Here is a 12,816-nt window from a genome sequence, read left to right as displayed (position 1 = left end):
AAAGGGAGACAAGGGACATTTTTTTAAGGGAAACGGTTTATTGGTGGGGGAAACCTGACAGACCAGAGGAAAGGAGTGAAGAAGGAAAAGCAAGGAGAGCATTAAGGAGAGAGATCAAGATAAAGAGCAAGCCACAAGTTCAGGAACAGGTCTTGTTAAACCTTTGCCCTGGGGGCTGGGAGGGTGGGTGGGCAGGGAAGTAGGAGCAGTGAATTCCATTAGGGTGGGAGTAGAGCTGACATCAGTGGTTGATCCTTGTGGTCACCTGGCTTCCAGCAATGGCAGTGGGGGAGGGGGAGTTAGAGCCTAGGATGGTGTCAGGTGTAGACTGTGCCATAGATAAGACTGCACCATTTTATTAACATCTCCCAGTTTGTTTTTTATAAAACAAAAACAAGAGTTGTACGGGATTACATTAGACCCAAAAGTCAGGATGGGTGGTGGGATGATTATCTGAGCTATTTCCTGCTGACATGGGGGGCATGACAAGGGGCGATGAAAGGGACAGATTTTATCCCTAACAATTAAATGTGTTAAAGTCCCAGGAGGGAGGCTGGTACAAGGATTATGCTCATGGACATTTGTTGAATAAACAGAGTAGGGATAATAGTCAGAAGAAGCTAAAAGAACAATGAAGTTTCAGAACCAAAAGCAATTTAAGAATAAAAAACTCACAAGCTCATTTGCCCAAATTCATCCTGTAAAGTCTGTAAGACTTCTGACAACTCTTCATTAATGCTGGAGGAGGGAGGGGTTACTGACTTCTTACTTTTACTGCTTCGCGATGATACTTGTTTTGCCAAAGGAACACTGTTGACTACTCGATCATTGCACAGAACTTTACTGTGTTGCTTCATTAGATGCAGGACATGCTGAACATTGGCGACCACGGCATGGCTAGGACTAGTTGACTGAAGAAAGACAGACATTGTAATGAAGCTGTGTCCTCTATACCTGCTTTCTTTTTACTCCCTAACCTGAACTAAAAATAAGTGCCCCCAAACCTATGAAATAAATCTCCAAGTCTACAGTGAATCACTTAACAGTCCTGTAGAGTCAACCTCTGAAATATCTCTACCTACGGTTATTCACTTGATTTATGCATTCACCTACATAGCTACAGAATGAATTAAAGAATCTGTTGTGTTCCTGCTCCCAGTCTAAGTGCACAATGCTGTCAGTTACTCCCCTAAAATATTGTTCTGATATTATTTGAAGTCTACTGATGTAAAATCCAGACTATAATGTCCAAAATTCTCACCCTGGAAATAAGGCCCTACATCACTTAGCTGCAACTTACACTCCTTGATCTCACGTTTCAAACTCCAAATTTCTCTCCATTTCTGAACAAATATTTGCAGACAACATTTACTTAGTGTAGTTTGTGTGGAAGTTTTATACCACTCTTTAAAATCTAGTTCAAACACATTATTTAAGTCTTTTAAAAAAAACTGCTGGATAATCAACTGGTTCATTCTCACATCACCGGCAACACTTGAAATCTTTTATAGCATTTATTGAAATATTCTGTGATATTATCCATCTTACCTGTTACAGTGTACTTCCAAGTAGGAGAGACTACTATTGTATTCATGAGTAGTATGAAGCACTAAGTATATGTCACATTAATGAAAAGAGTAATCTGGTAGTCTCAAAAATTTTGTTTTGGCTTGAGGACAACCTCTACATGCTATTCCAGTTTAAAACAGAAGCTGCCTTACTTGGCTCCACAAGCACATTAGACAACCTGCTTAAAATGCAGATTCATAGGCAACACTCCAAAATGACTCCACGTGGGGTCATGGTTTGGAAATTTTTATTTTAAGTCTGCTAGTTGATTCTGACCAGCTAGATTCAGAAACCATCACGCTAGGAGGAACAGATGTTCTTATTTTAGTTTCTATTCGCAAATTAATACACATTGTTAGGGAAATGGTGCAGTTTTATCTATGGCACGATCTACACCCTGATTTACATCCTATGCCCCGCTGCTGCCATTGCTGAAAGCCAGGTAGCCACATGGCCCAACTACCTGTGCCAAGCTCCACCCCCATCCTCATGGTATTTGCTGCTCCTGCTTCCCTGCCAGCCCTCCGGCAATGTTTTAAAAGGGCCTGTTCCTGAACACGTGGCTCTCTTGGCTCCTCTCCACTCTCTTCTCTCCTCGCTCTCTCTTGCCCACTCTCTCTAGCCTCCTCTTCTCTCTTACACCCCTCTCTCCTCTTTCTCTCTTACTCTCCTTTTCCCTTTCGCCCTTTTCCTCCAGTCTGCTAGGTTTTCCCCAATAAACCTTTCCCTTACTCTGGTGTTTGGTTGTGTTTTGTGACAGGCTAACACACATCAAAGTAGAAGTTATTTGAGGAGTTCAATGCTGACCCAACATCTCAAAATGAATTAATCAAAATTTTGCTTACAAATGAGTATTCACCATACTAAGTGCCTATATGTACACGTTCCTTTTCCTATCATTTTTCTATTATTGTAATTTTATATCTGTTGAATTTAACAAAAAGCAACTGGAGGACAGGAATTTGGCTTGGCAGTTAAAATACTTGTGTCCCATGTTGGAGTGCCTGGGTTCAATGCCCAGCTGCACCCAACCTCAGGTTCCTGCTAAAGCAAACTCTGGGGGTAGTGCTGATGCCTGAAGTGACTGGGTTCTTGCTACCTGGATTCAAAGCAGAGACTGGAAATAAGCTCCTGGCTCTGAACCCAACCAGAGGCCATTACAGACATCTGGGGAGTGAAGTAGCAATGGGAGCTTTTCTCTATTAAATAACATTCAGAGGCAGGCATTTGGTGCAACTTGACATGTCCACATCTCATATTGGCATGATTCCAGCTTCCTGCTAATGTACAGTCTGGCAGGCAGCAGATGATTGCTCAGGTACTTGGGTCCCTGCCATCCATGTAGGCAACCTGGATTGAGTTCCTGGTTCCTGGCTTCAATCGAGCCCAGCCTTCCCTGGCTGTTGCAATTATTTTTGGAGTGAATCAGTGGAACGAGTTCTCTCTCTCCCTCACTGTCTCTCAAATTAAAACACAAACATTTTAAAATTTGAATCTGTATGTCTATTATATTTCCTAGTAATTCATTTTAATTACATTTTACAGATACACTGGTTTATAATATGTAATGAAAAATGAAAACTGATCCTTCATGACAGTTTGAGAAACATTCATCTAAGTGCCCATTAAGTTATTAGAATAAAAATAAATTTTCATAAAAATACAAATTGTGGTGGAATGAGAAGGTGAAAAGGTCATGCCAAGACGGCCGCTGACAACAGAAACTGCCTGGCAACAGGCTGTGATTGGATGGCTTCAGAAACTACATGACAACAGAGCCTGACTGACAACAGGCTGTGATTGGTTAGTGCACAGACCGCCCCTTGACCAGATTGGCTGCCTTGGCTATATAAATAGCTATAGCAACTGAAATAAATGAGTCTGTGCGCTGCTCGCCTCTGGTCCGCTTTCACCCCACTCCTTGGATCTGTATGGTGACTCTGTGCCTCTTGCCCCCACCACGCTCCTCCTCCTCAGAAGAAATCAACAGCAACAACAAATAACTTCAAAAGGAGAGCTCAGGTTGAAAATTCCTAGGTTTGATTTTGTTTTATTCAATCTCTTAAAAATGACTTCATTGGGCAATCACATTTGGAGAAAACACACAAAATGGAAACCTGAGCTAGGCTTTATGAATCAAGTCTGGAAGAACTTTATTTGATTAAAAAAATCTGTTTATAAAAATCAACTCCCCAAGTAGAGTACCTACAGAGAACTCAAGGGAGAGACTCAGGGAAAGGCCTATTAATTCAAATGACTCTAGAATCACTGAGTGAAAGCATTATGTGCTAGGTATGCCATATTTACAATTCTGTATCAGTTTAGGAAGGGAGTGATGAGGTGAAGAAGAAATTCAAGAAAGGACCACATTTAATTTGAACAGCTAAAGAAAAAGGAAATATTTATTTATAATCTAGAGTAAGAAATTAAGAAAAATAAGGTTCTGTTCCAAAATAATTTTTCTGTATGGTTGATTTGTTCTGTGAGTTCCTAAGAGCAAAGATCATGAGTAGAATTTATAAAGTGAAAGGCTTCAACTTACTTGAAGGAAGAACTTTCAAATAAAGATGTCTAGAAATGTGATGATCTGAGGTATCAAGAGATCTCATCAGCAGAAATATTCAAAGGCAAAGTAAACGACCATCAGTGAATTTTGTGAATGAAAACAATGAATAGGGAACTGTGCTAAGTGAGTCCCAAATTTAAGTGAACATCAGACTGGGACTGGAAAACAAAAGTCATTTTTAGACCTCACACCCTGTTAAGTCTGACTCAGCAGAATTGTTGAGGGGCTTCATAATCTAATTTTTCAGAAAGCATGCTCAGTGATTCTGATTGTAGTTAATTAGCCCTTTAAAACTACAGAGACTCTATGGTGAAAAAAGGAAAAAGAAAGAGCTCATTAGGAGTACAAACTTAAAAAAAAAAAAAACAGGTCAAAAGATGGCTTGTAATTTAACAAGAGATTAAATTTTGGGGGGAAATGACATCAATGGCACAAATCATTGGTAAGTGATTTGCACCTAACACATCTAACAAAGTACAAACAGAAAAGTGTGGAAATTTTTCATTCTTTAAGCTTTCCCAGAGGATTAAAAACAAAACCAAAACATAAAAACCTTTAACAAAGCTAAAATTCAAAGAACATTCATTTCCCACACCACTGACAATTTAGTTAGGTATTCAAGACATCTAAACATGAAACAACCAGCAACACACACAGTTCACAAAAATACTATAAACTTCTAAGAAGTATGTGTTTCTTTTCTTAGCAATCATTCAGCACGGGCTGTTATCTGACACAAATACTATCTACATTCTAAGGAAGAAAGGACTGATGTCTATGTGTGACACTTTCTTAAGTATCAGTCCTAGGTATGATCTGGAGGGGAGGACATCTATCCATACAACTATCCATTTGTAAATATAAATCAACAGAGCTGAAATTAAAAACCCAATGCTACAAATTTCCATTAAGTCCTATGGTATCCTCATCAAACCAGAGTTTTTGTGATTTTCTACTTACCATCAACACATGCTCTGTCCCATTTCCTCCCTGTTCCCCCAATTCCATACAACTTTCCCCCATCTCATTCTCATTGTTATATTTGCATGATCTACACTGATATGGGAGAAAACAAACGTTTCCACCACTCATAGTCATACAGGCAAAAATTTGCATTTAATTAGAAGATGTATTAAGTTGTACAAAAAATATCAAGTTAAATCAACTCACCTTTCCAGCTACAAATGGCATATCACCCAAGCATAATCTATAGTGCGGCTGTGTACCAAAGCAGTTCCTAGGGCCTTTCTGAATGGAAAGAAAATGGGAATTTTATTTTATTTACAGGATGATAAAAACTGATATACAAATAAGCTCAACTGACAGCTTACTACTAGACTATTACTTCCATTACTGATACTGGCATTGTCCAGAGGGAGTTCCTAGTAGTTAATTAATATTTGTCAATGTATATCCAAGCTTAGGAAAGGTAAGGGGTGGGTAGGGAAATATTACCTGATAAAGCAGCAATTACATTCTAAATAAACAGTATATAACTAAAACATTTTTAAAAGCACAGGATTAATTAATGTAACATTAGACACTAATGCTAGTATTTGTACCACTCTTCTGTAGTTACAAATGTTTTCGTATGTATCATTTCAATATTAGGGGACAAACTTAGGAGTAGATACTACTATTCCCAGCTGCCAAATGGAAAAAAAAAAAAAAAAAAAAAAAGGAGCGAAAGATTTACTCTGCTAGGGTTATAGTACTAGATGGTTTATGAATGTTTCCACAAAACTAAAGCAAAGAATCAGCCACTTTGCCTGATTGGTTTTGATGTCATACCTTTTCCGGAGGTTTTGACTTCTTTTTTTTAATTCTTCTAGCACTAGGAACATATGGAGTTGTCTTATCTTCCAAGATAAGTCTATTTGTTTCTAGACCAGTTTGCAACTAGGAAAAACATGAATGCCTCAAGTTAATGCTGCTGAAATAAAAACTATGATTCAAATTTGAGATTTGTCATTAAAATCCTGTAAAAACCAGTAAGAGTAACCTTCTGAAAGCTGTATATAACGCCAAACGGATAAATTCTTGCTTTTTAAAAACTGGCATCCTCTACGGTGCCAGGCTCAAATCTGTCAAGAGTGTAAAATTTCTTCCTCTTGAGAATGCATATAATTATGATGCAAAAATCAGAAATTTATGCCCAAAAGTACTGAATTATTTCAGCATGTGTTCAACCTCTTTTTTCTGGAAGTTTAGTAACTACATTAAAATTAATACACAATTTTTAATGGTACAAATTCCACATTTTCAAAGGATAAAAAAAAAAAAGACTGTTTTTCATAAGTCAACTTTCAATCTCCCATTAAAAAATCCTCAAAATCATCTGCAGTTTACTGTGAAGAATTCAGGTTGTTGGACTACTATCTAAACTTTTTGATTTTTCCAGGTTGGGAAATTTTTTTTTAAAGATTTATTTATTTGAAAGAGTTACACAGAGAGAGGACAGGTAGATAGAGAGAGAGGTCTTCCAACTGATGGTTCACTCCCCAGATGGCCGCAACGGCCGGAACTGCACCGATCCAAAGCCAGGAGCCAGGAGCTTCTTCCGGGTCTCCCACATGGGTACAGGGGCCCAAGGACTTGGGCCATCCTCCACTGCTTTCCTAGGCCATAGCAGAGAGCTGAATTGGAAGTGGAGCAGCCGGGACTAGAACTGGCGCCCATATGGGATGCTGGCACTTCAGGCCAGGGTGTTAACTAGCTGTGCCACAGTGCCAGCCCCGGGAAAATTTTTTTAAGAAGTATTCCAAAAGAAACTGTGATGGAGTTCAAACAAACGCTCAGAGCCAATGGCTTAAGTTTAAAGACTGTTACCAATTCTTCCCATAATGACTGCACTGACAAAGGGATACATCTCTCTAGCTTCCAGAGCATCTATATACTCTCACACATCCAACAATGCTGATTTATTCAGAGTAAACTGACTAGATTCAAGTAATAGGTCTGGAAGACTTATGATGCCAGTGAGTATCAAGAGCACACAAGAAAACAACTGCTCTTCCAGCTTAATTATTTCTTCACAACAGTTGTCTTATATTTGTGTTTCAGAGTGCTAACATTTTACAGTGCTTTCACTGTCTTTTATCTCTTTTGATTTCCTCATGCTAAGATGATGTGAAATGAAGATCACATTATTAGTGAGCAGTAAAATAACTTGCCCAAGACTGTAACAACTACAATTAGCTAGACTTGGCATTACATCTCTAGCCACTGTTGATCCACCAATAACATCCACCATCAGAACTTAACACCTTTACTGATAATGTATCACCAGCAATATGGGTTTTGCTTCTATTTCTTGTCAGCTAAATGAAAGATGAATAATAAATGAATTTGAAAAATTCACAAAATAATACCCTGTTAAATTCTGTATTTTATATATAAAGGAATTTCAGAAAGTTCATTGAAAATGGAATTAAAAGCTAAATTTGATATGCTGCAAACATTTTTTGTAACCCAAGCATATATAGAATGGGTCTTCAGAAAACTGCATAGAAAAAACTATGCATGGATTAAAAAAAATGTTGGTGTCACAACGAACTTTAATTCCATTTTCCATGAACTTTACAAACATTTGTAGTGCTCTTGTATGTATATAAAGCACCACCTGTAAGCTTGCATATTCCAAGTGAGGAAATGGCAAGATACACTGGCCTACCGTAATGTAAATGAGCCAAAAAAGCCTAATGGTGGTCAGAAACAAAAAAGACTACATAACTCAAAAAGCAAACTGATAGGAAAAAACATATACACTTATAAATTCATAAGGTAAATATTTAGAACAGTGTGTCAGGTTTAACAGAATATATTACGGCAATGAATTCACAGAAGTACTTGAAGAAACAGATAAAATGAGATGATAAAATGTTTATATTCTTGCAATTACACATATGAGGTGAGCCCAGGACACTGAAGGTATCTAGCCAAAGATTGAACTGCAATGCTCCACTGATAATTATTTTGTAATCGGGAACCCCTTCTTGCATGAATATGAGAAAATATATATGTAAATGTCATAAAATTTAAAGATCCTAGAAAGGCAAAGGAGTATTTGAGAATTATTTGAACAAATAAATGCATAAGGCCTGGTTGGGGAACGTTTTTTCTGCCAAGGACCATTAGGATATTTATGTCACTTGCAGGTCATATAAAATTATCAATTTAAAAATTAATAGCCTGCTATATAGATTTGGTGAATTTCATGGTCTCCTTATGATTGTCTTCACAAGGCCAGACCAAATGATTCTGCCTGCAGTCCTTATATGGCCCCCCTGCCACAGGGCAGAGACGTGTTAAAATCAGTTAAAAACAAACAAAAAAACCCACAAAAATTGTATTCTATTGAGTTTGTAGCTCATTACTCAACCTCTATTTTGGTTTTTGGAGGCCATTAAAGAAAAGAAGCCCATATATGTAGGTTATTTTATGAAGGCTTTTGAATATCAGTTAGTGACCCATGGTAAGAATTTTACATGATTACTATGTATAGAGTCTGTTTTTCAGTCTATTAATTTCTTTTAAAAAAATGGGGCGGAGCCAAGATGGCGGAAGAGTGAGGGCGCACACAACAGTTTGGGAAAAGAAATTTAAACAAGGGTGGAGTTACTGTACCCTGAAGAAGAGTCTCGGAGGAAAAAACTACAGAGGAAACTCTTCCGGATCTAGTGGATGCAACACGGAGGACCTACTGGGAGAGTAAGGTGGCCCACTGCCGCGCGGGCCTAGCCCTGCCGAGCCGCACCTAGCCGCGCTGAGCCGCACCTAGCAGCGCCCAGCCGCGCCGCGACCGGACCCGCTCGGAGGCGCGCCACGGACACGGCCCACCCACAGAATTTGAGCCCCAGCGCTGGAAGCAAAGGTAACTGGGAGACATTGGCCGTGAAAGTTAGACCGTGGTCGGAGCTCACGCGGTGGGGAGGGGGAGCTACACCAGGCTGACTGGAAAAAAAAAAGGGGGGGGGGGGAACCAGCTGGGATACTAGCATCTCTCTGCACTCTCCTTACAAACCCCAGAAAGACAAAGAGCAGGGACCACTTACTTTACATAAGTAAAACAAACTCCTTAGCCTAGGCAACACTGAAGAATCAGAGCTCTTTGGCAACACCTCCAAGATGCCAAACAAACGTAGAAACCAAGGCAACAAGAGCAAGGAAGACACTATAATACCCCCAAATAAAAAAGACACACCAATTCAAGAATATGAAGATGATGAGATAGAAAAATTGCAAAAAGCGGATCTCGAAAAATTGGTAAGATCATTAAGAAGTTCTCTAAAACAAATTCTTGAACTACAGAAATCCTTAATGGACAAGATAGAAAATCTCTCTCGTGAAAATGAAATATTAAGGAGGAATCAAAATGAAATGAAACAACTAGTAGAACAAGAAACTGTGATAGTGACGAGAAACCATATGAAATGAAGAATTCAATAGATCAAATAACAAACTCATTAGAGAGCCTTAAAAACAGAATGGGGGAAGCAGAAGAGAGAATATCGGAATTAGAAGACAGAGAACAGGAAAGGAAACAGGCAAACCAAAGAAAAGAAGAAGAAATTAGAAATCTAAAAAATATTGTCGGGAATATACAGGATACTATTAAAAAACCGAACATTTGGGTTCTAGGAGTTCCTGAAGGCATGGAGAGGGAGAAAGGATTAGAAGGCCTTTTTAGTGAGATACTAGCAGAAAATTTCCCAGGTTTGGAGAAGGACAGAGACATCCTAGTACAGGAAGCTCATAGAACCCCTAATAAACATGATCAAAAGAGATCCTCACCACGACACATTGTAATTAAAATCACCACAGTGAAACATAAAGAAAAGATCTTAAAATGTGCAAGAGAGAAACATCAGACCACTCTCAGAGGATCTCCAATTAGACTCACAGCTGACTTCTCATCAGAAACCTTACAAGCGAGGAGGGAATGGCGAGATATAGCCCAGGTACTAAGAGAGAAAAACTGCCAGCCCAGAATATTATATCCTGCAAAGCTCTCATTTGTGAATGAAGGTGAAATAAAGACCTTTCACAGCAAACAGAAATTGAAAGAATTCGTCGCCACTCGTCCAGCCCTGCAAAAGATGCTTGAAGATGCGATACACGCAGAAACACAGAAACGCGGTCACCAATATGAAAGAAGGTAAAGGAAGGAAACCTCACAGCAAAAAATCACAGGAAACCCAAAAATGATAGGGCAAAGTTACTACTTATCGATAGTCACATTAAACGTTAAAGGATTGAACAACCCAGTTAAAAGACACCGATTGGCTGACTGGGTTAAAGAACAAAACCCATATCTGCTGCTTACAAGAAACACATCTTTCTAACAAAGATACACACAGACTGAAAGTGAAAGGCTGGAAAAAGATATACCATGCCAACAGAAATGAAAAAAGAGCGGGAGTAGCCATCTTAATATCAAATAACATAAATTTTACCACAAAAACTGTTAGGAGAGACAAAGAGGGGCACTATATAATGATTAAGGGATCCATTCAACAGGAAGATTTAAAGATTATCAATGCATATGCACCGAATTACAGGGCACCGGTTTATTTAAAAGACTTGTTAAGGGAATTAAAGGGAGACTTAGACCCCAATACAATAGTACTGTGGTAATTCAATATTCCACTCTCAGAGATAGACAGATCATCAGGACAGAAGACCAACAAGGAGACAGTAGATTTAAATGACACTATAGGCCGGCACCGCGGCTCACTAGGCTAATCCTCTGCCTTGCGGCGCCGGCACACTGGGTTCTAGTCCCGGTCGGGGCACCGATCCTGTCCCGGTTGCCCCTCTTCCAGGCCAGCTCTCTGCTGTGGCCAGGGAGTGCAGAGGAGGATGGCCCAAGTCCTTGAGCTCTGCACCCCAAGGGAGACCAGGATAAGTATCTGGCTCCTGCCATCGGATCAGCGCGCTGCGCTGGCCGCAGCGCGCCTACCACGGCGGCCCTTGGAGGGTGAACCAACGGCAAAAGGAAGACCTTTCTCTCTGTCTCTCTCTCACTGTCCACTCTGCCGGTCAAAAAAAAATAATTAAAAAAAAAATAATAATAAATAAATGATACTATAGCTCAAATGGACCTAACAGATATCTACAGAACTTTTTATCCTACACAGAAAGACTTTACATTCTTCTCAGCAGTACTTGGAACCTTCTCTAGGATTGACCACATACTAGGCCATAAAGCAAGTCTCAGCAAATTCAAAAGAATTAGAATCATACCATGCAGCTTCTCAGACCATAAAGGAATGAAGTTGGAAATTAGCAACTCGGGAATCCCCAGAGCACGTACAAACACATGGAAATATAACAACATGCTCCTGAATGAACAATGGGTCATAGAGGAAATTAAAAGAGAAATCAAAAATTTCCTGGAAGTAAATGAGGATAACAGCACATCATAACAAAACCTATGGGATACAGCAAAAGCAGTGTTAAGAGGAAAATTTATATCAATAGGTGCCTACATCAAGAAATTGGAAAGGCACCAAATAGATGAACTTTCAACTCATCTCAAGGATCTAGAAAATCTGCAGCAAACCAGACCCAAAGCTTGTAGGAGAAGAGAAATAATTAAAATCAGAGAAGAAATCAATAGGATTGAATCCAAAAAAACATTACAAAAAATCAGCCAAACGAGGAGGTGGTTTTTTGAAAAAATAAACAAAATTGACACCCCACTGGCCCAACTAACTAAAAAAAGAAGAGAAAAGACCCAAATCAATAGGATCAGAGATGAAAAAGGAAACATAACAACAGACACCACAGAAATAAAAAGAATCATCAGAAATTACTACAAGGACTTGTATGCCAGCAAACAGGGAAATCTATCAGAAATGGACAGATTCTTGGACACATACAACCTACCTAAATTGAGCCAGGAAGACATAGAAAACCTAAACAGACCCATAACTGACACAGAAATTGAAACAGTAATAAAGGCCCTCCCAAAAAAGAAAAGCCCAGGGCCAGATGGATTCACGGCTGAGTTCTACCAGACATTTAGAGAAGAACTAACTCCAATTCTTCTCAAACTATTCAGGGCAATCGAAAAAGAAGGAATCCTCCCAAACTCTTTCTATGAAGCCAGCATCACCTTAATTCCTAAGCCAGAAAAAGATGCAGCATTGAAAGAGAATTACAGACCAATATCCCTGATGAACATAGATGCAAAAATACTCAATAAAATTCTGGCCAATAGAATGCAACATCACATTAGAAAGATCATCCACCCAGACCAAGTGGGATTTATCCCTGGTATGCAGGGATGGTTCAGTGTTCGCAAAACAATCAACGTGATACACCACATTAACAGACTGCAGAAGAAAAACCATATGATTCTCTTAATAGACGCAGAGAAAGCATTTGATAAAATACAACACCCTTTCATGATGAAAACCCTAGGCAAACTGGGTATAAAAGGCACATTCCTCAATACAATCAAAGCAATATATGAAAAACCTACGGCCAGTATCCTATTGAACGGGGAAAAGTTGGAAGCATTTCCGCTGAGATCTGGTACCAGACAGGGATGCCCACTCTCACCACTGCTCTTCAATATAGTTCTGGAAGTCTTAGCCAGTGCTATTAGGCAAGAAAAAGAAATTAAAGGGATACAAATCGGGAAGGAAGAACTCAAACTATCCCTCTTTGCAGAC

At 39.2% G+C, this 12,816-nt stretch overlaps 1 protein-coding gene across 2 annotated transcripts in view; it reads right to left on the bottom strand.

Moving 5' to 3' along the window:
* The window catches only part of CEP57 (centrosomal protein 57), a 69,890-nt gene that overhangs the window by 12,419 nt on the left and 44,655 nt on the right, over positions 1 to 12,816 (bottom strand). For both annotated transcript variants that reach the window (XM_062196903.1, XM_062196902.1), the window contains exons 7-9: positions 5,927 to 6,034; positions 5,306 to 5,383; positions 676 to 911 (exon numbers count right to left, since the gene is read on the bottom strand). In XM_062196903.1, the coding sequence (XP_062052887.1) occupies positions 676 to 911; positions 5,306 to 5,383; positions 5,927 to 6,034 (422 nt within the window). The remainder of the gene's footprint in view (positions 1 to 675; positions 912 to 5,305; positions 5,384 to 5,926; positions 6,035 to 12,816) is intronic.

This window comes from Lepus europaeus, chromosome 7, assembly GCF_033115175.1.
Source record: "Lepus europaeus isolate LE1 chromosome 7, mLepTim1.pri, whole genome shotgun sequence".
In the NCBI taxonomy this organism is placed as follows: domain Eukaryota; kingdom Metazoa; phylum Chordata; class Mammalia; order Lagomorpha; family Leporidae; genus Lepus; species Lepus europaeus.
Note: the sequence above shows the minus strand (reverse complement) of the source record. Positions and strands in the feature narration are given on the sequence as shown.